The sequence below is a fragment of the Pleurodeles waltl genome, chromosome 7 (assembly GCF_031143425.1).
Source record: "Pleurodeles waltl isolate 20211129_DDA chromosome 7, aPleWal1.hap1.20221129, whole genome shotgun sequence".
Taxonomy (NCBI): domain Eukaryota; kingdom Metazoa; phylum Chordata; class Amphibia; order Caudata; family Salamandridae; genus Pleurodeles; species Pleurodeles waltl.
In genome coordinates, this window is record NC_090446.1 from 384,884,774 (window position 1) to 384,912,219 (window position 27,446).

At 43.2% G+C, this 27,446-nt stretch overlaps 1 protein-coding gene across 1 annotated transcript in view; it reads left to right on the forward strand.

The window, feature by feature from the left end:
* The window catches only part of UQCC1 (ubiquinol-cytochrome c reductase complex assembly factor 1), a 704,652-nt gene that overhangs the window by 184,579 nt on the left and 492,627 nt on the right, over positions 1-27,446 (forward strand). The window contains exon 5 of the mRNA XM_069243832.1: positions 22,994-23,066. Within this exon, the coding sequence (XP_069099933.1) occupies positions 22,994-23,066 (73 nt within the window). The remainder of the gene's footprint in view (positions 1-22,993; positions 23,067-27,446) is intronic.

The following is a 27,446-nucleotide window of genomic DNA, read 5'->3' on the forward strand; positions in this document are numbered from 1 at the left end:
CCCAGATCTGTGAAAAGGAAAGCCAAAGTGAACTGTCAGGGTCCATGCACAGAGGTAATAAAGCAGACTTATACAATGTCCTACAGTAGTCTGATATGAGATGAGCAGTGCCAGTATCTTACCTGTGTGTCACTGAAAGTACTGCATGATGATGTTGTTTCTGTTGTCAATATCTTCTTCTTCTGCCTCCTCTTCCTCACTGTCCACAGACTCCATAGCTGCCGCAACACCAACATCAGGCCCATCCTCCTGCAGAAAAGGTACCTGCGTCGCAAAGCCAGGTTGTGCAACATACAGCATGCCGCGATGATCTGGCACACCTTCTTCGGTGAGTAGTATAGGGAGCCACCTGTGAGATGGAGGCATCGGAATCTGGCCTTCAGGAGGCCGAAAGTCCGCTCTATAATCCTCCTAGTTCGCCCCTGTGCCTCATAGTAGCTTTCCTCTGCCCTTGTCCTGGCATTCCTCACTGGAGTCAGTAGCCATGACTGGTTGGGGTAACCAGAGTCACCTGCAAATGGCGAGGGATATCTGTTAGACATACACCAACCCTTAGGGACTATCCCATACCCAGACACCTATTCATACTGTGTGGGGACCTTGGGCTCACCTATTAGCCACACACAGTGCCTTTGCAGTTGCCCCATCACATAAGGGATGCTGCTATTCCTCAAAATGTAAGCGTCATGCACAGAGCCAGGATACTTGGCATTCACATGAGAGATGTACTAATCTGCTAAACACACCATCTGCACATTTATTGAATGGTAGCTTTTATGATTTCTGTACACCTGTTCATTCCTGCGGGAGGAACAAATGCCACATGTGTACCATCAATGGCACCAATAATGTTGGGGATAGGTCCCAGGGCATAGAAGTCAGCTTTCACTGTGGGCAAATCCTCCACCTGGGGGAAAACGATGTAGCTGCACATGTGTTTCAGCAGGGCAGATAACACTCTGGACAACACGTTAGAGCACATTGGCTGTGACATCCCTGATGCGTTGGCCACTGTTGTTTGAAGGAACCACTGGCCAGGAAATGGAGCACTGACAGGACCTACACTAGAGGGGGGATTCCTGTTGGATGGCGGATAGCTGACATCAGGTCTGGCTCCAATTGGGCACACAGTTCTTGGATTGTGGCACGACCAAGTCTGTAGGTGAATATGATGTGTCTGTCTTCCATTGTTGAGAGGTCCACCAGGGGTCTGTACACCGGAGGATGACGCCATCTCATTATCTGCCCCAGCGGATGTTCCCTATGGAGGAGAATGGTGAGCAGAGGGTCATGTACCACATAGGTTGCACAAGGGTGTTTTGTACTAATGTGATTTAATCGGTGTATGGCGCTGTGTGTCCGTATTCCTGCCCAAATGTGCTGTGACGCAGTTAGGTGCCCTGCCATGTGCCCCCCTGAAGTGACGGCTGCCTGACCTGTAAGGAGGGAGAAGGGGAAATGGGGTAACTGCGCTGGTGTTGTGCAGCGTCGCTGTAGGCAGTTGAAGACCGCCGCGCAATTCAGCATTGGTTATCATTGGGCCCTGTGGGTTCCAGGAGCCAATGACGATGTACGCCGGCGGTGACGGTACGCACCGCCGCGGATGGGACCGCCATTTCCTAGCTGTTCACTCACTTGATACCTGACCTTCAACAGGAGAGGACCTACACTGCAAGTGCTGCTGTGACCTCAGTCTGGAAGCGACAATGGCTCGAGTGTCTGGGGAAAGGGCCCCTGCCTTCACTTCGGAGGAGTTGGAGAGACTAGTGGATGGAGTCCTCCCCAGTACACGCTACTCTACGGTTCTCCAGACAAACAGGTGAGTAAACTGTGGCATGATGCACAGGACATGAATGTATGGAGTGGTCTGGATGGAATATACATGTTGTGGGGGGGGGCTGAGGCCTGCATGTGAGGATGATCAGTGTATGTGTTTCAGGGCATGGGTGGGAACTGGTGGCCAATGACTATGAAGAACTGGACAGCGGAGTAAGTTCCATTCTTACTTTACCTTTCCTCTAGGTCAGCGCCCTCCAGAAGAAGGGAATTTGGCGTGCCATCGCCAAGGAAGTGCGGACCCTGGGGGTCTATCATAGACAGAGCACCCACTACCGCAAGAGATGGGAGGACCTGCGCCGCTGGAGCAAGAAGACGGTGGAGGCCCAGCTGGGGATGGCCTCCCAACGTAGAAGGGGTGCCCATCGCACCTTGACCCCCCTGATGTTCCGGATCCTGGTGGTGGCATATCTGGAGTTGGATGGGCGCTTGAGGGCATCACAGCAGCAACCAGAGGTTGAGTACAGTCTCATGCAGCTGACTCGGCACGCTTTACGAGGTGTCTGGGTGGGGGATGTGGGCTGTGGCTTCCACTAGGCCAGGGCGAACTTGGTAGGGTAGGTCCCTTGTTAGGCAGGCTCTGTGGCACTCCAACCCAATAGTGGTAGTGGCCATCTACAACTAGTCAGCCTCCTGTGGGTTCCAGGTGTGCAGCAAATGGGGTTAGGCATAGTTCCCCCATGGGCAGGTGATTTCCCTAAGAACTGTTAGTACATGGGCTAATGCATAGGGCTGCTCCCTGTGTGGTGTGTCCGCCAACGGTAGTGGTGTTGCTGGCATTGACCATGTGTCTCCTCTGTCTTTCCCCCCCTTTTTGTTTTGTTACCCTGTCCTTGTGTGCATTAGCATCATCTGGCGGAGAAGCAGTGGCACCAGATCAGGAGGGAGCTACAACCCACATGGCCCAGGAGGGTGAATGTACGGAGTCTGAAGGCACCAGTGGGACGGAGGGCGAGGGGATCTCCATGACGGGGACATGAGGGGGCGACAGTGACTCCTTCTCTGATTGGAGCTCCCTTGCGGTGACGGGCTCCTCTGTGCCCACCGCAACAGAAAGGTACAGCCGCCACCCCCCTTACCAGCACTGCCCTCCCAGCAGCCCCTCAGCGTGTTTCCCGTGCCCGCTCACCCAGGGTGGTGGACATCTCCTTTTCCCCAGGCACCTCAGGCCCTGCCCCGGTCAGCCCTGCTGCCCTCAGTGAGGAGGCTATTGACCTACTGAGATTCCTCACTGTTGGGCAGTCAACCATTTCGAATGCTATCCAGGGTGTTGAGAGGCATTTGCAGCAAACAAATGCATACCAGGAGGGCATTCATTCTGGCGTGGCAGCCCAACAGAGTGCATTTCAGGCTCTGGCATCAGCACTGATGGCAGCCACTGTCCCTGTGTCCAGCCTCCCCCTTCGAACCTCCACTACCCCTACCCAATCCCCTCAGCCTATCCCAAGCACACCATCAGACCAGCATGCACACACAAAAGTAGCTCAGGCAAACCTAAGCACCACACATCCCACAGGCACTCACACAAGCACCATACCCATGCAGACACACCAACATCCACTGCCTCCAATGTGTCCCCCTCCTCCACGTCTTCCACCTCCCTCTCAGTCTCGTCTCCATGCACACCTGCATGCACTACATCCTCAGCCACTACCTCCATCACCAGCACGGCCATCACCACACACCGATCACGTGCAATCACCACCCCTACCACCATTGACACGTCCTGTGTGTCCTCTCCCAGTGTGTCAGTAAGCCCTCCTCCCAAAATACACAAACGCCGGCACACACACACTCAACAGCCATCCACCTCACAACAGCCTCCAAACCATGCACCTTCACCCAAACTCAGCAGAGGTATATCTCCTACAACCACTACCTCTTCCTCCACTCCCAAACCCCCCTCCCTCTTCCTATCCCAGTGTGTCTAAGAAACTTTTCCTGGCTACCATTGACCTCTTCCCTACACCTCCCCCCCCCCCCCCCATCCTTCACCTAGGACCAGGTTGTCTAGAGCCCTGACCAGCACCTCAGCCACCAAATCCTGATCCAGTGTGGTCCCTGCAAGTCCAGGTACATCGAAGGGGGCACCCATCAGGGCTGCCAGTGTGCCACCTAGTGAAGCCAAGGACCACCCAAGTCCGCCACCTGTCAAGGTAAAGAAGGGGCCAGCATGCAGAAGAGAAAAGCCGCACCACCTACCCAGCAAGGCCTCATCCAGAACCAAAGAGGACAGTGTCAAGGTCCCAGCAGCGACTTCCAAGGTGGGGAAGGGACACGAGCAAAGGGAAGTCACCTCAGGGCACGGAGCCTCCGGGTGAGGGACTGGTGTCCCCCCTTTCGCAAGGCAGCCCAGCAACCTGTACCTCGGTGAGCACCGCCGCAACGACCGCCACCTTCACCGCCACCTGGACGGCAGCTGCCTCAACTACAGTCACCAGTATCATCCCCAGTGGGCAGCCTTCCAAGGCTGCAGGAGACTGCCTGGTGTCTCCTTCCACAAGTGCAGACACCTGCACCACCGGCAGCATCTCCGCCGCAGCCACCGCCCCGCGACGTGCCCAGCCAGTGCCACTACAGCGGACATCAGCAGCATCCCCAGTGGGCAGCCGTCCAAGGCTGCAGGAGACGTCCTGGACCCTGCACACACTACAAGAGGCACAACCACCAGCACTGGCACTACCAGCAATTTGCATCCTCAGTCGTCGCAAGGAGGAGTGTGGCTCTGCCTCCATGAAGTATGATGCTACCTGTTACCGGTAAATCTTGTGGCTCAGACATCCATGTGAGGGAATGGGAACTGCCACACCCCTGGTGCAGCATCACTGGGCACCAAGCCCCCTCCAGAACCAGTGGAGAACAACATCCACTAATAGTCCTTGGCAGGATGAAGCACTCTGGGCACCAGGCCCCCTCCAGAACCAGTGGAGAGCAGCATCCACTTACACAGTCCTTGGCAGGATGAAGCACTCTGGGCACCAGGCTCCCTCCAGAACCAGTGGAGAACAGCATCCAACACAGTCCTTGGCAGGATGAAGCACTCTGGGCACCAGGCCCCCTCCAGAACCAGTGAAGAACAGCATCCACTTGTGACACTGTGGCTTTGCACTTCCCAGGACCAAGCAGTGGGCAACCCACCCACTTGAGAGACTGTGGCTTTGCACTCCACATGACCAAGCAGTGGGCAACCCACCCACTTGAGAGACTGTGGCATTGCACTCCCCAGGACCAAGCAGTGGGCAACCCACCCACTTGAGAGACTGTGGCTTTGCACTCCCCAGGACCGAGCAGTGGGCAGTGAACCCACTTGAGTGACTTGGGAGACTTTGGCTTTGCACTCCCCAGGACCAGGCAGTGGGCATGGAGCCCCCTCGAGGAGCAGTGGCGTCATCCCATCATCCGGTTGAGGTGCCCCCCCTATCCCCTTGAGTGCCTGTTTTTTTTTTTTACCTGAAGCCCCTGCAGTGTTCTCTCCGTTTTGAGGCAGGTGTCATGTGTGGGCGTCACCCATGCTTTTTGGGACCCCGGCTCCACGGACATTTAATGGGACAGTGTACGGACTTGTGTACTTGCTGTAAATATTTGTATATACTGATGATTTAAAGTTATCTTGGGTTATCTGATTGTTCGATTATTACACTCGTAAAACTCGTTTCATTTGGTCCTTGAGTTCTTCCAGGGGGTTACGGGGTGTATCTGTGATGTTATTGGATGTGTGTGTGTGTATGTTGTGGGTGGGGGTGTTGCGTGTGTGTGTCACTCTCTTTTTCCTCTCCCGTTCCCCTGTGTACTCAGTGCAGTACTCACCGTCGTCGTCGCCGCTGTCTTTGATGTTCCTGGTAGATGAGGAGGTAAATCAACATGGGCAGGACCTGTAACTCGGGCTCCATGGCATCCTGGTTCCTCGCTGGGTGTCGAAAGGTGAGTGGTTTCCCTTCTGTGTACTGTTTTCGCTGTGCTCTTGATGGCGTTGGTATCGCCCTGGAAAAGCTGGCAGATTGGTGCCTTTTTTTTTACTGCCATCCTGTTGTCGGTATTACCGCCACTTTATCACCAACCGCCAGGGTTGTAATGAGGGCCTAAATTCAGAAAGTTACATCTTTGACGAGGATGAACCTAGATGGTGTACCGGACCTTCGCTCCATCAGTTTCAAATTACACCTAGCTCCTGGTTTACTGAGACAATTGACTATCTTTGACATTTTGTGCTTCTTGGTGCTATTTTTACTTAAAATGTTCAAAAATCATATCTCTTCTCATTGGATTTTTGTCCTTTGTTTTTTTTTTTGTCCTCATAAAAGCCCATGCTTCCAGACGAGGGTCATCAACCTGTGCCCCCTCACAAAGGGAGAGGCACATATATTCTCACCTCTCCCGGTCTTTTCCGCACCTTAATGCCTATAAACCTTTTTGAAATATTTAGGGTGACCAAACTTATATAGAAAATACCTGCCAGCCTCTAACAGTTCCTGAGACATTCCAAACCAAACAAACATATATTCCGATTTATCACGTAGCAAGATCCGCACATTCTTCAAATGGAAAGCTTAATAATATTTATAGAAGTCTGGGGCCGCAATTCCACCTTTCCCCTTTGTCCTACATAGTTTCTGCCAGGCAATCCTGAACCCCTTGGATGCCCACACAAATGAAGTAAAATCTCCATGCATTTTTTTAAACCAACTTTTCATAAATTCCAAATGAATTGCATTAAACAAAAAGGTAAACTTTGGAAGGATAATCATTTTAAGAATATTTACCCTCCCGAGGAAAGACAATGGGAGGCCCGCCTATATTCTAAACAGTCTACGAGACTCTATGTACACTATATCGAAATTTGTCTTAGCTGTTTCATGGAGGCTGGCAGTAACTTGTATCCCTAAATATCTAATTTGTTGTTTAACCAAGGGACTGTTGTAAGTGGTATTCCAACACATAATTTCAGTTTTATCCGAGTTCACCAAATAATCTGACACTTTGCCAAGGTCATTTAAACATTGTACAATTCTAGGAAAAACATGTGTCAGATCGCCAGTATAGACCATCAAGTCATCTGCATATAAAGCGACCTTTTTTGTCCAACCTTGATATTGGAATGGGGGGGATCTGAATGTCAGCCCTAATTTTTGCAGCTAAAGGCTCAATATACAAGTCAAAAAGAAGAGGGAACAGTGGACAGCCCTGACGCGTTCGTCTTCCAATTTTACATTTCAACAACACTCTGTCATTAACCAAAATACTAGCAACCGGGGCTCTGTAAATAGCCTGGACCGCACTAATGAATCTTGAGCCCAAGTTGTGCCTTTTCATGACATTCAATACAATAGAACATACCAGTTTACCCGATCAAATGCTTTGGCAGCATCGAAGGTAAGAATCGCCAAAGGGACCATACTTGAACCAGCCAAATCTACTGCGCCTAACAAGTCATGAGTCAACTCATGCAATTGTCGCCCCCTGTTAAAGCCTTTTTAATCTTCATGAATCAAACTCCTGATTGACTCTTGAAGTCTCTTAGACAAAACGTAGGTATAAAGTTTATAGTCTGAGTTCAACAAAGACATTGGTCTGTATGAACTACACAATGCCGGATCTTTCCCGGGCTTTAAGAGAAGACTTATCACTGCATCATTCCATGAAGTGGGCATATCTACCCCTTCCTGTAAAAGAAGATTGAACAATTCTACCAAAATGGGGACAACCTCATCACAACGCACACAATATAGCTCATTAGGGAGCCCATCTGGACCTTTTTGCAAGACTTGGATTGCTGTCCTAACCTCCCCAGCATCTATCCTCCTTGTCAGCTGTAGCTGTTCAACATCCGTTAACGGAGGGAAATGAACACCCTCTAGATAACCCCTAACCAATGCTTCTGAACAGTGCAGGTCTTCAGTGTAGAGGTTCTGAAAGAAAGCAACGAAGACCTCTTCAATTCCGGCAGCATCTGTGCATAGTGTTCCGGTTATCTCTGATTTAATAGACGTAATATAGCTTTTAGAGTGATCTGTTTTAGTTTTCCAAGCTAGAAGTTTACCGCAACCTTCCCCATATTCATAATGGGCATACCGACTGCTGTCCCAACTCCTACTTTTCCCCTCCAGAAACAAAGATAAGTCTGTTTTAGCAGAATCTAGTTGGGCATCCAATGTGCCTAACTGGTTTCCCTCGCCTGTGTGATTAAAGATAGCTTCCTGTCAGGATGCCACCTGAAATTCAAGTTGCTGTAACTGAGTCTTTTCTTCTCTATACTTGAAAGTGGCTAGAGCCACCAGCCTCCCCCTAATAAATGCTTTATAGGCATCCCACAAAATCTGCAAAGTAGTAAAACCATAGTTAAATTCAAAAAACTCTTTTGTGTCTTTCCTCAAGCCATTAACAACCATCTGGTCCAAAAAAAGGGTTCGCTTAACTGTCCATCTATAGGGCAAAGGTTGAATTTTAAGAAATATATGCATTCTTACTGCTGCATGATTCGACAAATGAACCGGGGCATGACCAACAAACCTCACCAATTCCCTCAAGTTGTTCTGAACAAGGAAAACATCTATCCTAGATCGGTGGCCGTACTTTTTATTATTGAACCATCCTTTCTGATGCCAAATGTCAACCAAACTCAAATCCAGCATCGCTTGTTTTATCCACAGACGAGTTTTAGGAAGGTTGACCGTTAACCTTGATGTTGACTTACCCAGCCGGGGGTCTAATAAAATATTAAAATCCCCGCCCATAAGAATCGGATACTTTACTTCCAACAAATGGTTATACAATTCTTGGAAGGGGGCAGGATCATCCACATTAGTCCCATAATATCCTACTACCGTAAACCATACACCATTCAGTGCCGGCTCGATAATCGGCCACCTACCTTTGGAGTCTCTTATAACATTTGCCACTTTTTCATTTAAAGATTTCTTTATAACAATCACCACACCTTTCACCGTACAAAATTGATTTGTGCTTGCACTAAAGCCCACCCAACTCAAGCGTTTAATACATTCCTTCCACTGGCTTTGCGTTAGGTGAGTCTCTTGTAAAATAATCACTTCAGCGTCTGTCCCTTTCAGATACTCCAAAATGTCTCTCCTCCTCCCTTTAACCCTTAGACTGTTAACATTCCATGAGAAAAACTTCAAACAAACACCCTCCTTATAATCCATTATCCTAAAGAAAGAATAAGGACCAGGATATGAATGAACCCAAACCCATAACTGCTCCCTCCACAATATTCTTTAGGACCTTCACATATTTAGTATTTACCCAGTCTACCCCTACCCCCCCCCCGAATAGTGAAAAACCCCCATCAACAAACATAAACAAACCCTCCATGTAACCCCCCACGGGAACCCTCCCTACACTTTTAACGGGATGAATATTAAAACCCATATGAGCTCAGTATGGTTCCGGTCGACTTAGATCCATCAAAATCACACAGTTATGGTGGCCTTTTCATCTTCTCAATCAGAGCCTGAACCTCGGCAGGATCCATAATTCTGTACATTGTATTATTCCACATCATTTTTAGGAATGCCGGAAATCTCAGCTGCACAGTGGCGCCGAAGGATCTAAGTTCTTGCATGAACTTTCCCAACTCCCACTGCCTGTCTAGAGTCACTTTAGAAACATCTGACCGTATCCGAAAGGACCATTCTCCCATAGAAACACTGCCTACCTTAAGAGACTCAGACAGAATCTTCTCCTTTATGGAATATGTACCAAAGTTAATAAGAATCTTCCTAGGGACCTTTCTGTCAGGCTTCCTTCTGAAAGGATCTCGATGAACTCTCTGTATATCCTCCTCCAAGTTTTAATGAGCTGTAGATGGAAAAAACCTCCTAAGCAGACTTATCACGTAGCCCCTGATATCCTCGCCCTCCACACCTTCAAGAACATTCAACAGTCTAATATTGTTCCTCCGCAGATTATTCTCCTACGTTTCCAGCTTTTCTTGAAACGCCTTTTCCTTGCGTACCAATTGCGCAATACCCTGAGAGTTAGCAGACACCCTAGTTTCCTGCTCTGCAACCACAGTCTCAATCCTGCTGATTCTCTCTGTTAACATGTTCAATTTGGTTTCTAGAGCTACACAGGACTCTCTAATTTTCTCTTGATTATGCTTCGAGACCTCGAACTTCCCCTTGATCTCATTTGTTAATGATACCAGGAGATTCTGAACCACAGAGTCCTGTGATTGTAAGGCTGACTCTGTCTCTGGTACTATAGCTGACCCGGGGGTAGGCACATCTGCTAATTTAACTGGAGCGGCCACTTTGTCACTGCCTTCTCTGTTTCTTTCAGCCTCTGACGGGGAGACGAGGGTAAGGGTCTGGGAGGGCAACATGTCTAAACCTCTAGGAAGATTCCTCAAAAAAGGTGCTAAGGGGGAGGTTGACCTGCCGCCCTCTAATAATTTAGCTTGCACAAGGGTAGCCTTACTTAAAATAGGGTTAAAGCCTGGTTTGTTATTTTGTCTTTTCCGCAGTTTAATCTCCGCTGTCCTTTTGCCAAATTGTTCCCTTTTTTATTACTCGCAGCCAGTTTCCCATGGCCTCTTCTACTGCCAAGGCCACCCACCCTTACCCCCCGTGGGGTGTCCAGAGAATGACCCTAAAGGAGCCTCCTCGCCGTCCCCCCTGCTGCTGCTGCTGAAGTGATGCCGGTGGAGGGCTTCTAAAAGTTGCCCAAGCCCTCAGCTTAACCGGCGTCATGCACACACAACTCTTACCGTGGAAACATGAAGCAGCAGAGTAAAGTCATCAAAACAGAAATGCCCTCATCCTTTTTGCATCCAATGCCAGAACGCCAAAAAAGAATTCCAATAAGCAGCCCACGAAAGCTGCAAAACAAGCTGGCAGCGTCTCCTGCAGCACTCTGTGAACACCCCACTTCTGCGTTTCGGATCCGCGCTCCGCGGTCCTAAACTCCGTCTGCTCCCCGCTTCCGTCTCCCTTCGCTGCTGGCTGCGAGGAGACAAGGGGAAAGAAGAAATGACCAAGTCCCAGGACTTCCGCACACTGTGAAAACTACCGCCACCATCGCACGCCGACCGGGACCAGGTAAGCTCGTGGCCGCGGACTTCACGCGGCCGCCATGTTCCCTCACTGCCTCGATTTTTGTCCTTTTGGTGTTATTTTGTTTTCTAAATCTTATTTTAGTTTTCTAATTTGGTTCAGGATTTTTGTTGTGTTGCATCTCATCTTTGGTAGTGCATAAATACTTTACACAACACCCTAGGTTAAGACTGTCTGCTCTATAATAAAGCCACCAGGGGTTTGAACTTTGTTTTTTAGTGACTTTTACGGTTCACCCTGGTAAGGGTTGTGATTGTTCTTCTAGTTGGTTAGTCACCCATCTCAAAAAATATTCTAATTACTTACAGGCTCCTACTGTCTTTTATGTTTTTATGTTGTGTGGATTTGTAGAGTGTGGCTAATCACCTGTGAGGGTATCCAGGCACTGACTAGGGCAGGCCTGAAGGGGGAGGTTCAGATCATGCCTGTTTTATTTATCTGGAAGAGCCATGTCTTGAGGTTACTTCGGAAGTCCATGAGGCAGGAGGAGGTTCTGAGCTGTAACAGGAGGTAGTTCCAGGTCTTGGCAGCAAGGTAGGAGAAGGAGCATCCTCTGCTCTTGCATGTGTTTATTACAGTGAGTCTATTTGGTTGATTGGCAGGGTGGAATATGCTGTCATTCAGTCACTAGAGAGCAACACATATACACGGAAAAGAGGTATGCGCTATTTTCACCCTCTAAAATTTCACATTTCCCACACACACAAGAAAGTAGCTGAAACAACGAAAACAAAAATCTAGTGAATTTACCCTTAATTAAATCAACACCGTGCACCTTCTGCTAGTGATACCTATTATAGTTACAGTCACATATTTATTTTAAGATATATACCTTTGAAATAAATCAAGGAGTATAAATATAACACCATTTTCTTTTCTCTATTTTCTTGCAAGCTTGGGTAAAGTCGCTGGAAATCAACAGTGACAATCAAAGTGGTAATTGGTGGGATTGAAAATGCAACGTGGTCATTCGTTTCCAAAGCTGATAGGAGTGGCCTACATTTTCAGTTACAAGCCAGAATAATTGACTTTGGCAATGCTTGTTTAAAAAAAGTGAAACCTATTGCCTCTTTTAGACCACACCAAATGGAATATACCCATTTATTTCATTTTATTGGTGTGTTTTAAGTATTTGATGTAGCCTTGACCTAGAGCCGGGGAGCAGTTAAGGCTTTACACAGGGCATTCTTTGCTCCAGATGAGGTGCAGAATGATGCACGGTATGGCGAGGAGCTTAATCAAATATGGATGATCCTACAAGAGGTTTCTGGTACAGGAAAGGCACCAGATCGTGCAGTTGCTTGTTGTTTTATTTATATCATGATTTTCTGGGCATAGGGAGATTTTTGTGGAATCACATGATATTTGGTTATTAGTAGAAAGTGGGATTAGAAACCAGGTATCCATGTTACAAGACCAGCCCTTTAGTTATTAGAGTAAATTTCCACCTTGCTTGCATTGTCTAATGATTTGAAGATTATTTTTCTTTTGAGAGGGACACTTACTAGCCCATCATTGTTTTTGCAATTGACTTCCAGATCGTGATCCAATTAAGGCTCATCCATCCGCAGAGGTGTTTTGAGGAACCCTCCGGTGGCGGGTGACTGAGTACTTTTGCCTTTTTATTTCTGAGCCTGAGGGCATGAAAATGTTGGATGCGTTAGTATATGTATAACATCTGGGCTGATTTTTGCAAAAGCCATATCTGCAATGCTTACAGGGCTAACATATTTTTGGGCATATATATATTTTTAAAGAGTTTTCAGATCAGCTGTAGCCAGGACTTGGAGACAGGATCTGCTCTGATCTGTAGGATCTCTGGCAGCGTTGTACAGCCAGAATAGGTTGTGATACCAAAGGGCTAAGTAGTCCTGACTCCTGGCTGGTACCTGAGGTCCCCTCCCAAATACTCACTTGGTTTCACTACAGATCAGTCCATCTTTCTCTGTTCATGTCAGTGGATGTTTGTGCAATACCGCCTTTCAGCCCAAGTACCTACAAACTTTGTCTGGTGTTTTCTGTTAGGTCATTAGGAGTATCTTCTAGCTTCTTCTAATGCACATGTGTGGAATATGCAGATTCCTAGCGTTTTGGCCTTGGGAAATCTGAATACATTGATGTTCTGACGTCTCTTTTGAAAACTGCACTCCTTGAGTGTTTTCAAGTTTTGTGGAAAGGTACAGTAACCAACTGGGTACATTTTTTACATGCTTCTGGAAATGTCCTTTTTAGAACCATCCCAACAGGGGAACAATTACCCAGGACATACGGAAAATGTGATATCTGTATCCCCTGAGTTCTGGTGCAGCCTAACACAAGAATACTTCCATAGATGCTCTTGAATCCTCACACTAGGGTTACACTTTAGATGTAAAAAAAAGACTTAACCCCTTGCTCCTATTCAAGGTACTCACACTTTTGATCCTGATTCATTGCTGTCTAACCCATTTTGACACAGGTCCCATTCAGCGGGGCCAATGAGAGCTTCTATTCACTAACCTAATCCACAGGCCCTCGCAGAGAATGTCAAGCCTCAAAATTCAGTGGATGCATCTGTTGAATAAATAATGTAGTTCATTTGGAATACTCCTAGTTAATCTATTTGTTTCTCTACCTTCTTCAAAGTGTAAATGTATTTGTTAGTATTTGTACAGACCAATCCTGCTCCAGAGTAAAGGAGCACTGAACTGAAGTTTGGCATACTGTGCTCAATTGATAGTCAGGTTTTATATATCTCAGTCTCTTAGTGAAGTCATCGAACCGAATCCCCCACTTTTCGTATGGACCTATGATTGTAGACTTGAAGTGTAAGAGAGGAGCTAACATCAGCAATGGATCTCAATTACAGTGAAACCAGTGTGCCTCCACAGGAAAGACAGGTTTTTCATAGTCAATCATGGGGCTTGCTTCATTGATTAAAATGTCTATCCTCTCTCTTTTTCTTTTTTTGTTCGCCAATGTTTTGGTTAAAGTGTTTTCTGAGCTGGTGGATAGGGAATTTCGCCAGTTTTTGTGGCACGGTAAAAAGTCAAGGCTTAAACTACAAACCGTGCAGTTGAATCCAGAGTTAGGTGTGATTGCGCAACCCGATTTTAAAACATATTATGAAGCGTTGCTTTTACATTGGTTGATAAGATCTTCTCACCCATCCCAGTAGGAAGCCAATTTAGATCTATACTTGACATTGCTAGAATCAGAGATTGGGCTGTTCCCTTTTTTGAAGTTCCCAAGGCTGCCCAAGGAAACTCGATACAAAATTCCTTGTGTAAGCTTCGATCGCTTTCAGAAGGTTTGTGAGAGCTGTGAGATCCCTAGGTTCCACCCTTGGCTGAAATTAGTGGAATGTATCCCTTTGGATTTACAACTAACTATGTCAACATTTAGACGTTGGGCGGACGTGGGTTTTCATCAGCTGCAGGATTTTCTTTCCATGGAGCACTGCTCTTCTTGGCAGCAATTGATGAGCTACTCAAAGAATATAAATTGTTCCCTCTTTTTCGGCTATGTCCAAATTAGGACATTTTGTGCAGGCTATAGGAAGGTGTGAAACCCATAGTGGATAAAATTGCTTGATCTTATATAATTTCTCTAGTGCAGGGTATTAGCAACTGGTATCGATAATTGTTTGCAACAAAAAATATGACTCTGGTTCCTCGACACCTTAAGTTAACAGTAGATGTCACAGGCTGGCATATTAACTCCAGGCACTGGCAATTATGCAGTCAGATTAGTTATAATGTAGTCAGAGAGGCCAATCTGAGGAGAAATGCACTATTCACTAACTGGATGATATATCATACCCCAGCAATGATACCCCATCTCCACAAATTGTACCCTGTGGTATCGCCATTATGCTTCAGGTGTGGTCAGGGCACATGAGTTTGGCTGCATGTAATCTTTTTATGTCCTCTAGAGTATTGGGAGGATATTTTTCAGCAACTAGAGCATAAACTCTAGTTGATTCTCGTTCCTGATGCCCAGATTACGCTATTTGACTAGACAACAGCTATTTAGGGGCTGACTATTATACAGCAACAGCTAGTCTTTATTGCAGCTTTAGTAGCCAGATCTTTGTGGATTCGTATTGAGTGCAGTTTAGAGAAACATTGTATGCCAAGAGAGTGGGGTCAATGATCAGATTTAATAGAATTTGGAGAGATCGACTTAAGTAATCAATTTTTCTTGTCAAGAAGAGCGCGAGCTGCGAGCAGCCATTACACAGCCTTGGAGAGGATTCTAGGAGATTTTATTTTATATGAAAATGTTTATGTATATTTGTGTACTCATGTAACACTGCTACTTGGTGGGGGGGGGGACTAAATGACAGAGAGGATGGTGTACAAATCCTTAATGGTTTTAATTCAGACTACAAATGATATAAATCAGCAAAATTGAAGAAAGCAAACCATAACTGTTTACCTATTTAATTGATCATTCAGTGTGAACCTATATATGATGAGGAAGAAAACACAAAATAGTATTACATTTAAAAAATATATCATCCAGGTAGATTCCATAAAGGAACACATTTATTCTGAATAAAAGATTGAAAATAATAAGGGCAGATTTTATGAGGAAAGTATCAGCATCATATGAACTTTATTTAAGGTTCAAGGGAAGGAGTCTGAGTAGTGAAGCATAAAGCTTGACACTGTGGCAGAGAAGGTCATCAGATTCGAGACGAGGTTTCATCTGAGCAAAGTCCGGATAGGGTCTGGTCTGCTGTTCTAAAGAGTGCACATTTAAAGTGAGACTGAAGATTCTAGAAGGCTGCTCCTTATCTTCCACTGAACAAACCGATCAGGAGACCGTGTTCTCAGGAAACAGGAAGACTCAATTTCTTTCCCACCTTCCAGCAAAGAACCAATCATGGAATGACCTTGCATTTAACATCAGTTTGGTCTGCCTGGTACAGGATTGTTTCTCCCACCATCTCAGTCTCCGTATTCGAGGTCAAAAGTTAATTAAAAAGGTCAGTAGTCTGCTAGTCTAATACAGTGAACTGTGAATCTATCCCAAGCTGATGAGGCACATGATAAGGCAGATGATAAGACACATGCAAAGAAGAACTCAACAAGATACTTGCAAAATACTTTATGAAATGTAACATGCACAGAGGTCTGATTATCAGTTTAGAAAAAATATCACTCCAGAGAGGTAGGAGAGCAACCCTTACAAACCCCACTCACTCCCAATTCATAACTCACAACACACAAAATGTGGGATGGAATTCTATTCCACTTCCAACACTTTTCCAATTCTTGTTATATATCAAGTACCTGGTCCTCCAGGAAGATATTGTCGTAGTTTGACTCTTGCTCTAGGCAAGACTGCTGGTTTAAGGATGACAGTACTTTTGTTTGTAGGTGACTAAGGCAATCCTACATCAAGTCACAACTGTCGTTCCAACCCTCCTGATTACCAAGCTGTACCTCACCAAAAACAAACAGTACAAGGTGATTTGTGACAGACTTTACTTATGGACTCAAGAGTGCGACATCTCAGGAGAGTCGTGGTTAAACGGCGATTACCCTTTTCTCACATGAGCAACATGTCTCAGTCATACACAGGCAACGAAAGATATGCAGTAAAGTTTTCAATACGCTTTATTAACAAGACTGCATTCTGCGATAAATTGCGTGGGCTGCATTGCATAGGATAATGAACAGTGCAAGAAACAGAATGGTGAAAACAAGAGTCATGAACACAAAGACACCCACCATCTTGCAATAACATGTAACATGAAATAGATGTCAAATAGGCCTTAATACCCTAGAATGAGGAACCTAATCTCTAGCTTAAAGAGAGCTAGATGTGTTAAACCTAATCAGCCAATACCATGTCCATGAGAAGAGCCCCACAACCTTCGTTGCCTTGGAATGAGGTCTCTAGATCAGACTACGTGGGGACACGAAGACTGGGTCAGCATCAAGGCGGCTTGTAGCGTAGATAGTACTGATAGCATCTGGTAGGAAGTCCTCTGATTAGCTTGTCTGTGTGAGATGTATTTGTACAGATCTGGTAGGACCCCTGACGCAGGTGTGTTCCCAAACAATAGATAAGAAGGCATGCTTGGGGTGGCAATTATATAAACAATTCCCTGAAAAGTTACTTTATGTTACTGGCACACGAAAGTGGAAAAGTACATAATGTGAATACCTACGTGTCTCATTTATCTTTGACACTGATAGTGACACCTTTACAGAGTGGCACTGATAACATGAAACTAAAATATTTTCCTAACTATAAACGTGGCAGCCATTTTGGAAATATCACAAAATAAAATAAAATCTTGGAAGAAATAATTAATTAAATGTGCTGAAACTAAGCAAGCTAAGTAGGTTAAAAGTCACTAGGTGACGGGGGCACAGGCCTGCTAGTCAGAAGACTAAGCTAACTCCTGATTCCCATTAAAACTAAATAGGATCCACTGCAATATATCCCTTCAATGGATGGAAAGGCCTCACCCACTAAGTACCAATTCCAGCCAGGATATCGAACCCTCCAGCCCCGCCTACTTCGTCAAAGGGAGTTTTAATTATTCTTTTTACTGATATTGGTGCCCTACTAAGCAGAAGATACTTTATTCTGTTCTCCCTGTCCCAAAAGGAGCTAGCTCTCCTTTGGGGCTACATTTGAGACCGCTGGGTTAGTACTATCTTAACCCGGCAGTATGGACTGGCATATGATGAAGCATGCCACTACTAAGTGGTTGAGGTCTTTCCATCCATAAAGGGATATATCTTCCTGGAGGACCAAGTGCTTGATATAGAGCAAGAATTAGAAAAGAGTCAGAAGTGAAATAGAATCCCACCCCGCATTTTGTGTGTCTGATAACCATTTAGACCTGCACCAGGTTCTGAATGACTACAGTTAGCATAAGTGATTATATCAAAAGCAAATTTGGAAAGACATACATTTTTTTTCATGGTGAGTAATTTCATTATAATTCAAGTAATTAGATTAGTGGCTTTCCTTGAAGTGAGTAAAAGCCTCTTACTATAGTTGATTAATAAAATGCACACAGATTAATGCAGTTAAACACACCTTGAGTTTATATGTTGGATATAAAAGAGGTGGGCAATAAATTATGCTACTCTACAATCTACGTAGAACAGACCTTTTTTCCTTGAACTATAAAATATTTTGGTGCAGCTGATTTGGTGTGTATATATATTTGTGAGGCACTTGCATACAGTGCTGTGTCTTATTTGATGTGCATTGTACCATGGCATCCCGTTTCTAAATGAGTAATGGATTCTACAATATAGCTAACCTTCACAGATTCAGTGTTTGGGTTTGATTTTTGACACTTTAACATCAAGAATTCAGAGCTTAACACAGTTACTATGTGCAGAACTGGCACAGAAGTCTGTTTGAAAGATATTCCTGTAGATTGCCCTTGCTAACCATTTTAAAGCATCAACACACTTTTTCTAATTTATTTTCTTACCATAGTTATTGATTATTTTATGATGGTTACACAGCACTTTGTGCTCTATTCCTTGGAAACTTGAAATAGTTACTAGGCCATATTATTGGGAAGGCAGCCACAAACGTTTCTGTTAACATTGAAAGAAGGCAGACAAAAGTCCTTCTAAAAAATAGAATTACTGAAACATTTGTGGTTATTTGGAAGGGAGCAACGGATATAAGGTGGGCCCAAGGCTAAAACAAATAAATGACTAGTATGTATGAAATCTTTGTTTTTAAGGCTTAGCTTGAGCAGTTGTACTATGCTGCTTCTTCAGCCTTTCTTCTCGTAAACCATAAAGAGTCCCATAGCTGTTTTACGAGCAGTAAGGTAAAACAAATACACTACTGAGTGAAAGCCTCTTGGAAAAAGCCTCCTGAATTAAGACCATAGAGCAACACTCCAGATTAGTGTACAGAAACAGTGGTAACATTACTTGCAACACCTCTTCTTATTCAAGGTTTCATGAAGAATAGGTTAATTGACTTGATTGAAGAACCCAAATATCGTGTCATGCCCTGCCTTATGTACTGCATTGAAGCCTTTGTTAGTGTCCAATGTATGAATGGCTTAAGATAGAATTCAAGTGTTCAGGGGATTGCACCAGTTTATTTGGGAGAGCTCATTGTTGGACTGAGTTTTTTTCAAACATACACCTTTACCTTTTATTTGTAACTGTTTTTGATGCACGAATAATCAATATTCATAACTGATTGACAAATAGATTTGATGACTGGATGCCAAAATAACCATTTTGGATATAATAAATAGATAAAAAGGATCATTTATGTCTACTAAATCACTTCTGTAACTTATGACAGGTTTTGTTACAGCATGAAGCAAAATAAGCCCCTACTTTTCTCTTCTGTTAATTAAAAGCCTGCAATGAGGTCTTCTTTCAAATACTGTGTGTGATCGTAGCTCCTATTATCACATGGTAATATATATTTAAGCCAGGTTTAAAAGCTGTTTAAGAAGAAATATGATTCGATCTTAATATACTGTAACACGTAAGCAGACAACTTGTATGTAAGATGTGCTTGATTTATAAATTTGATAATTATTGTTGAAATGCATCTTTACTGACATTAGCATATGTTAATAATAATACAATGAACCAGTTGTCACTTTCATTTTTATGTTGAATTTTGCTTTACAGAACCACAAATTAGATATTGTGATTGTGTTCTGTTAAGGGCATTACAAAGGAGTAAACACTGTATTTTTTCGTAGCCAAATATTTTGCATAGAATTGTGCATACATCCCCATATCACTAAAATGTTGAGAAACAATGTTTGTAAATACATAAAGACGGACAGATTAACAAACGTGTGTTAGTGAGATATTTTAAAACATACCTAGTTTGAATGAAAACTATTTTCCAATGATGCTTTGAGAATTTATCCAAAGAAAACATTTACGTTGTTTAGCGGTAACTTATAGGTTTCTACGAATATTTGACCCATCATATAATTCAAGCCTTCAAAGGATACTTCACAAGAGGGTTTGTGGAAACTTTACAGTAAGGTGCTGTAAAGTGACATACTTAAAATGTACATCAGTTGTCAAAAATGGGCAAGCATCAATGATTATTTCAGAGATGTATTGGGGAGTTTTTCCCCTGATATATTTGTAAAACATTATTGCCAAATACTGCATTCTTAAATAACATGTTTACAAGTTATATTACTTAGAAGTGGGTATATATTAAATAATGATACAAATGAGGATTATGAAATTTCCTCAAGAAATCTTTTAATCATACGCTGTCAAATGTTTTATTTAATGACAAACATTGTATAACACATTCATTACAATAGAAAGTTATGCTTTTCCATGGGATTCTCGAGTCATACAGAGGCCATTCCTGCCCGAGCCTCTTCCCTGTTAGACTATTGTTAGACCATAAAACAATAGAAGTAAATGTAGTTTTGTAAAGACCCTAAAATTAATGCACTGTTATTTCAGGAGAATTCAATCTTTGCATACCTTGAGCAAGATTTTCTTCTGATACAGTATATGCATAATAGTGTTACCTCTTCCCCTTTTAGTTTACATTTTCCTAGCATGCATGTCTCAGCCTCTTTCTAAAATAATTAAGAGGGTGCAAAGTAGCAGTGCACTAGTGTTTGGCGGCATAGCAAAATGTCACATTTGTTTGGGCTTTGATAAGTGCTGTTGCATGCATCAGATCATGTCTACTACTACACAGCCTTTACACTAGTTTTGGGGATATCATACCCTGTTGTATAGAATAAGTACATTGGCTACTATATTGACTTGTAATTAAATATGATCTTGGGGGCCCTGGTCTTGTTAATATCTCTCACAAAAATGACAACTAAAAGGCAAAACCTGAACATTACTTGTAGTATGCAGCGGGTGGAATCTGCCTGTTGTTTAACTGGCACTTCAAATACAGTATTTGTGACACATGCAATTTCACATACTCATACAGATGAAATTATGTACAATTTTACCTTCATATTATGAAAGAGACAAGAAGAAATGCAGTATTATATATTGGTTTGAGAGTGTGTTGTTTAATTAGGTTGTGTTAAAGCTGTTACTTATTGGTACAAATATTGTGAGGTCACAAGTATCGCATTTGGTGTGTGCTATGGTTTGCATGGCTGTTGAGCAATTATAGATTGTGAAAGCAACCATAACTTGCAAATGTCAGGGTTTTTTCCAATTTTAATTTGTGGCCATAACTGTAGTTTTTTCAGTGATTTTCTGGATTTAGTTTTTAAACCTACCTTAAGGTGTTATAACCAAAACTAGTTGTTGTTCGATTTGTAATAAACTACATCAAACCTCTATTAAAGCATGCTCTACCCTGTTGCACACCACCTTAGGCTGTGCACAGTGGGGGTTGACTGTAGGGTCACACCATTGGCCAGTCTGCCGCCAAATCAAGCACAGATGACCAACACTCACTATACACAGCCTTTAAGCAGTCAAGTGGAGCGGGAGACACTTGTTGAACCTCTGCTGGTCCATGGACTCAGTGCAGATCTTCAGACTCTTGAGGAGGCCCAACAGTGGGCCCTTAAACTTGTGTAGGAATCCGGTTTCCACATCGAATGTTACCTCTATGGTAAGGCACTTTATAATTTCTTCATTTAGGATGTTTAACTATGCTTCTCCACCTTTACAGGTTTCATGGATGCCCCTGCATGCATGTTGCCTATATTTTGATAAACTAATTGCACCACAAATAAAAAACATTCCAGACCTTCCTTGTTTATTGCTAATTCCATGCACACCAAAAACCAAGACACTGTCCTCCTGAATCAAGAATTGAATAGGAATCCTTTGAAGTGTTAGGTGCCAGATATATATTTTCAATCCACACTGCTTGATTGCTCCTCCATCTTTTCATTTTTGGACTAGTTAAAAATAATCCAAGAATAACATGTTATCCAAGTGAATAAAGTGGGGGATTAGTTTTGTTTTGGACAGGTAATCCTTTGAGACTTTCTCAGCTGAGAATCGAACAGACTGAAGTTGTTATGCATTTTCCTATCCATAGCTGGATATCACATTTCAGTATTTGGTATGAGACAACAATATTCATGCATAAAATGTCTTTCAAATGCTTTCAGGAACAACAGTGTTCACCTGTACTGGAGAATGGTATCGTTGGCTAAGAATCAAGGGTAGCAATACAAGCCTACTCGTGGAATAGAAATAACAATAACAAAAAGAGATAGAAATAACATTGCTTAAACTGAGCAGGATCAGTGTTTTAAATCATGCACGTATTAAGGGAAGTAATTTTGATGAATCCAGTTTTTCAGTTGATGGATGCCTGTTATACTCCAGCTTTATTAAATAAATGTGATTTCAAAGTTCAGATTGTCCTTCCTGTACACATTTTCAAATAGGAGCTTGGATTCATATTATTTGGTTTTACCTACACTGTAACACCCTACCTTTGATTTTCTGTGTAAATGTAATCCTTATTGTTTTGAAATACAGCTGAAAATGTCTTTGCTGGGGATACCCAAAGGTCAAGAATGAATCCCTCTATGAGAGAATATTTGATCTTTGCAGTTGTAGTTATAGCTGAATATTTTAAAACAAACATTTAGAAATCAGATTGTCCTCCATCTTTCTTTAGGTTTACTAACTAAGATATCACAGAGTACTGAAATATCGCTGAAATATCACTCATTTTAAGAATTATGCAGGCTCCAAATATGAAAGGTTTTGTAGACATTACAAATATTATGCTAGCTGGAGTATAGAGAAATATGTTGTTTAATGTAATCTCGGAACACAATCTAATTGTAATGAAATGGAATTTTCTATGTTGCTGTACAGGAAGCATATTAATAATGTATTGAAAATTCTATTTTTACGCATGGCATTTTGCATCTAGTGTAACATTAAAAAAATGGAAAAAGACTGATGCTGAAGTCAAACTCGTGACAGATATAGTCCAAAATGTGCTTAATAAGAATGTCAAAAAATTAATGTGCAGTCTTCCTAAGCGACTGCCTCTAGGGAATCATATCAGTTTTTTAAAATAACCAAGTTTCACGTGTGGTGGATGCAAATAGTTAAAATTACCTACCAATGTAATATTTTACTTTTTTTTTACAGAAAATTAAAATTGCTGCCCTGCGTATGTACACCTGTTGTGTTGAAAGAATAGACTATGATGAGTTCTTCAACAGTAAGTCATGTTTTTAGTGACTGCATTGTGGAATGTGTGTACTTTCAAGTTTTGAGTACCGAATTTTCCTCAGCATGCTCGCATCTTCATGAATTGGGTTCACAACAAGGTGCAACGTTTCAACTGAGAAAAATAAGTAATAAGTTGGTTATCTGGGCACCATGTGGAGCTTTTCAAGTCTGCAAATTTTACCACCTACATTTAAAAGTAGTGACTAAAATAGATTCGTTTCAACATCAAAACATGGGTGTTTTCTTGTAAGGGGTCCTCTGTTTACAAGAAGTAATGCAGTCAATCTAAATGGATTCATTCTACTTCTTTCTTAAGCATCTCCTACCTCTAATTGATATTCCATGATTGCTTTTTTCTGACTATCTACACATTTACCTGTACTGTACTGTAATAATTTTTGTGGGACAACCTGCGTCAAAAAACATTGACAAAGCTGATGGGTCTAGAATTATTTTTTTAGAAGAAGCAGTATTTGGTTATGTATCCTCATGATTTCCTCTTTTGCTCAGGCATGCATGGACCAGTTGCAACAGCCATCTCATAGAGCTTGAGAGAGTGATGTGCTAAAAGGTTAGAAGCATTCAAAGATTAGAGGGCCATAATGCCTGACGCAAAAAATGTGTGAAGAAGAGTAAAGCTTTTTAGAATTCCTCTTTAAGTAACACTAAGGCTTCTGTCTTGCATGAGTTTGACAGTCTTGGTGCATAACAATATGAATGCTGCAATTAAATCTATGCAGACTGAACTAGATTCAGCGGCTGCAACAGTTTATGGGTTCAGCTGTCAATCTAAGACATCATACTTGGATATGCACTGCAGGGTTTTCTCATATTATTGAATCCCAGATTTTAGACAAGACGTTTGACAGGTATCGGCTTTTAAAAGAGAAGGCTGATTCCTCCTTTTATAAGATAAAGCAGAGCAAGGTAATGGTATGAGCTCTAGTATTGGCTTTATCATCTGAAAGATTCCATTGGATGTACAGGAAATTCCGTGGTAAAGGCATCAATTTGGCATCAACAAATACAGCAATACCTTTAACAACACAGAAGAACTCTTTTCTCCCTTTCCAGAGGAAGGGATTCCGCAGCGGTCATCATCCCTACTTCCCTCATCTTCTGCACACACCACAAAGTCTGTCTGAATGCTCTGTCCTGCTGTAGCAGGAGACTCCAATGGGTAGATTGGTGGCCTTGTGTCTACCACAAAGCCGGAGACTAATGTCAAACCAGTGGGTCCACCATATAATTTCTGAAGAGACTGCCAACTATTCTTCCCATAATCTCTCCCTTCTACGTCAAAAACTCTTTGAAGAATTAGGTCATATCTCTTCATCAAAATAGAAGGGAAAGAGCTGTTATTGTTGTTCATTTTTGTTACCGAAGGATAAGGCCCTACAGTTATCAGTGATCTCCCAGTTTTCAACAACTTTCTCAGAAAGTAGCAATTCAGATCTGTAACCGTAGACCAAATCCTGCACACACTTCTAGCAAGGGCTGGTTAGGCTTGCTGAACCTGCAAGATGCCTCTTTGCAAATGTTCATCTGCCTGCAGCATAGAAAGTATTTGAGATTCACAGTGGGTAATCTTCGTTTGTAGTTAGTGATGTTCCTAATTTGACTAAATACCTGTCTTCAGGAGGTCTTCATATCAGCAGTGGTAGCCCATTTAATGAGACAACCTTGACTTTACTACAACCCTTTTCAAAAGCTAGGTCTTTCAATAAACCAAGAGAAGTCTTTTTAGATGCCTTTCAAACCGATTTAGTATGCAGGGCAGGTTTCGGTCACTTGCCAGTTGAAAGACCTTCTGCCTGAAGCTACATTTGCTAACATTTAAACTATGGTTGCAAATCTTCCAGAGATCTTTTTCATTTTGAATGCTTGCTGTAGAAGGCTCTACAGGGTAAGTGGAACCAATTTTGTAGGCATCTGTTCAAAAGAGAACCGGTTGATTTGAACAGAGGAACATCCCTTCATCCGTCAAGCATTGGTAGCAGATCTGGAGGACAATATGCTCAACTCTCTGCTGACCCTGCTAGATTTTTAAAGCCAGGTTAATCCTTTGGTGCTAATCACTTAATTTTGCAATGAAAATGTAATGCCTCTAAAGGTACTTGCCTGGAACTCAAGTGTTTAAATATTTACCTGTGACTTGCCAAGTGAGATATTAGATGGTCTGCTGTCGACCATGCACCAGTAAATTACTCTAGCAGATGGATGTTTTTTGCATTTTGGTGCTCTACTTTGGCAGAAACTACCCAGATTATTCATTTCATCATTAACCTGGCTAAAGAGGTGTACATACTGGCCCAGTAAAAGGTTACTTTGCTGCTATTTCAGGATGTCTGTATCTGCCAGATATGGGATCACTTTGCAAGTTGTCATCTATTTGTAGGTTCTTGAAGGTATTAAAAGTGCCCTCCAATCCCATATCATGCAACTGACTTGGTTTTACACTTGATGTTAACTTTCTTACTGGACTAAACAAAAAAGCAATGGGTGGAATTGAGGTCACTGTGAGTCCAGGTCTTGATCCGATCCACCACCTAGGGTAATGTGAAGGACTCAGTGTAATTGTCATGGTCATGCTCCCTCGACCCTTACACATCTGTCTGGTGTAAAGGTGTTTCTTTAATCTGACATTGTTTTCAACCCCAACATCTTCTTCGAACTTGGCAGCTGCCAGATCAGACAAAGGTGCTAGGCTTGCTGCCAACATTTCTGGGCCCTGGTTCTGACCCTGCTGAGGTGGTGGTAGTCACCCAAGCATTGCTAACCACGCTTTCTCCCCTCCAGCTCCATCTGATGCGCCTTCAGGCCCTAATAATTTTCTTGGTCTGTTGTATACCTCTCCCCTGGTGGTTGTTGCCATGGCACGCATTGGCTTCAGATGGATGGTCAACTCCATCCCAACCTCTACTCTACTGCTGAATGCCTTGTTCAGCTTTTTAGCTTGTACACTGATGACTTTGCCATAGCTGGTGCCAGAGCAGGGCCCTCAACTGGTTCTCCCAGTGTTGAATGTTCCATTGATCGAAGGCGACTAAAGCTATAGAGGTGATCTTGGTGAGATATCTCCTGGTGCCTCCCAATCTCAACCCTAGAGTTCAAGGCACTCTGTTTGCTCTTCTGGATTCTTTGTTTCCTACATTTTGACTTTTGGGAAGGTGTGTGAAGAGGTGGATGATGTTATGGAATTGTTTTGTGCCTTCTCTTCCACAGAGTCTCAGGGGGTTTCTGTTATGCTTTCTGTACCACCAGTGAATGGGGTTCTGTGTGAGCTTGATTTTGGATTGCCCTCAAACCTTCTCCTGGAAGACATTTCCTCTGTTAAGGAGACATTCTGTAAAGCTGCTGAGATATTGGATTTTGCATTACCCACATCGAAGGTTAAAATTAATCTCTTGACCAAAATTCTCCTGTCTGCTACTTCCTCCTCCGTTGGATTGCTGCCCTTTAACAAGACTCTGATATGATCTGTATTTGCAATAGACCAGCCTAAGCCATGGTGGTCAGCAGTCGAGTCGCAGAGCAATATTGCCTGCCTCTGGATGGTCCTTATTTTATGTCATCTCATCCTGAGTATGATGTTTTCTTATGTCATAGGACTGACTGCTCTCCATCTTTGTTTTCATCCCCTCCATTGGATGGCAACTGGAATTTGTTTGGTGTGTTGGGGTGAGAAGATTTGTTTTGTTTGGTGGTGTGACTCTCTGCTTTTGTAAAGCTGTATGCCTGCTGGCCTGTTACTCCCATTATTTTGGGAGATGGTACAGGTGCTGATCCTGCTTGTTTCTGATCTTTTGAGTGGCTGCTTGTAGAAGTGATTAATGATTGATTTTCCTGGTCCAGAGGTACAGTGTTTCTTCACCATAGAGCTAGGTTTGGTGCCTCTGCTGTCCCAAAGGCTTCCCAGGCTGACATGCTGGATTTACCCTTTTAATGCTCCCATCAGTTTGGAGCAGAAAATTAGCAAACCTTTCATAGAAACAGATGGGGGTACATTACTTCTCAGTTCAGGTATCTGGATTCTCTTATACATAAATTATGGAGGATGTTGGGGGAACCATCAATAGTTTGAAGGCTAGGCTGCATAAGAGACACACTTCTTTTGAATGTGCATCAAGCTCTCCAGCATTACCTTGAGCTGGTGAGGAGCGTTGTATCCTAGAGTACCTGAAGTGACTTTGAAGGTTATGGTAAAAAAGGGCATGAACTGGTATCAAAGTGAAAGATAGTGCCATATATGGCTTTATGACATCATCTGTCTGCCCAGGAGAGCTGTTGCAATATTTCAAGATCCAATCTTGCACCTAACTGAGGTTTATGAGGTGAGTAGTCGGCAGGTAGATAAAGTAGCCATTAA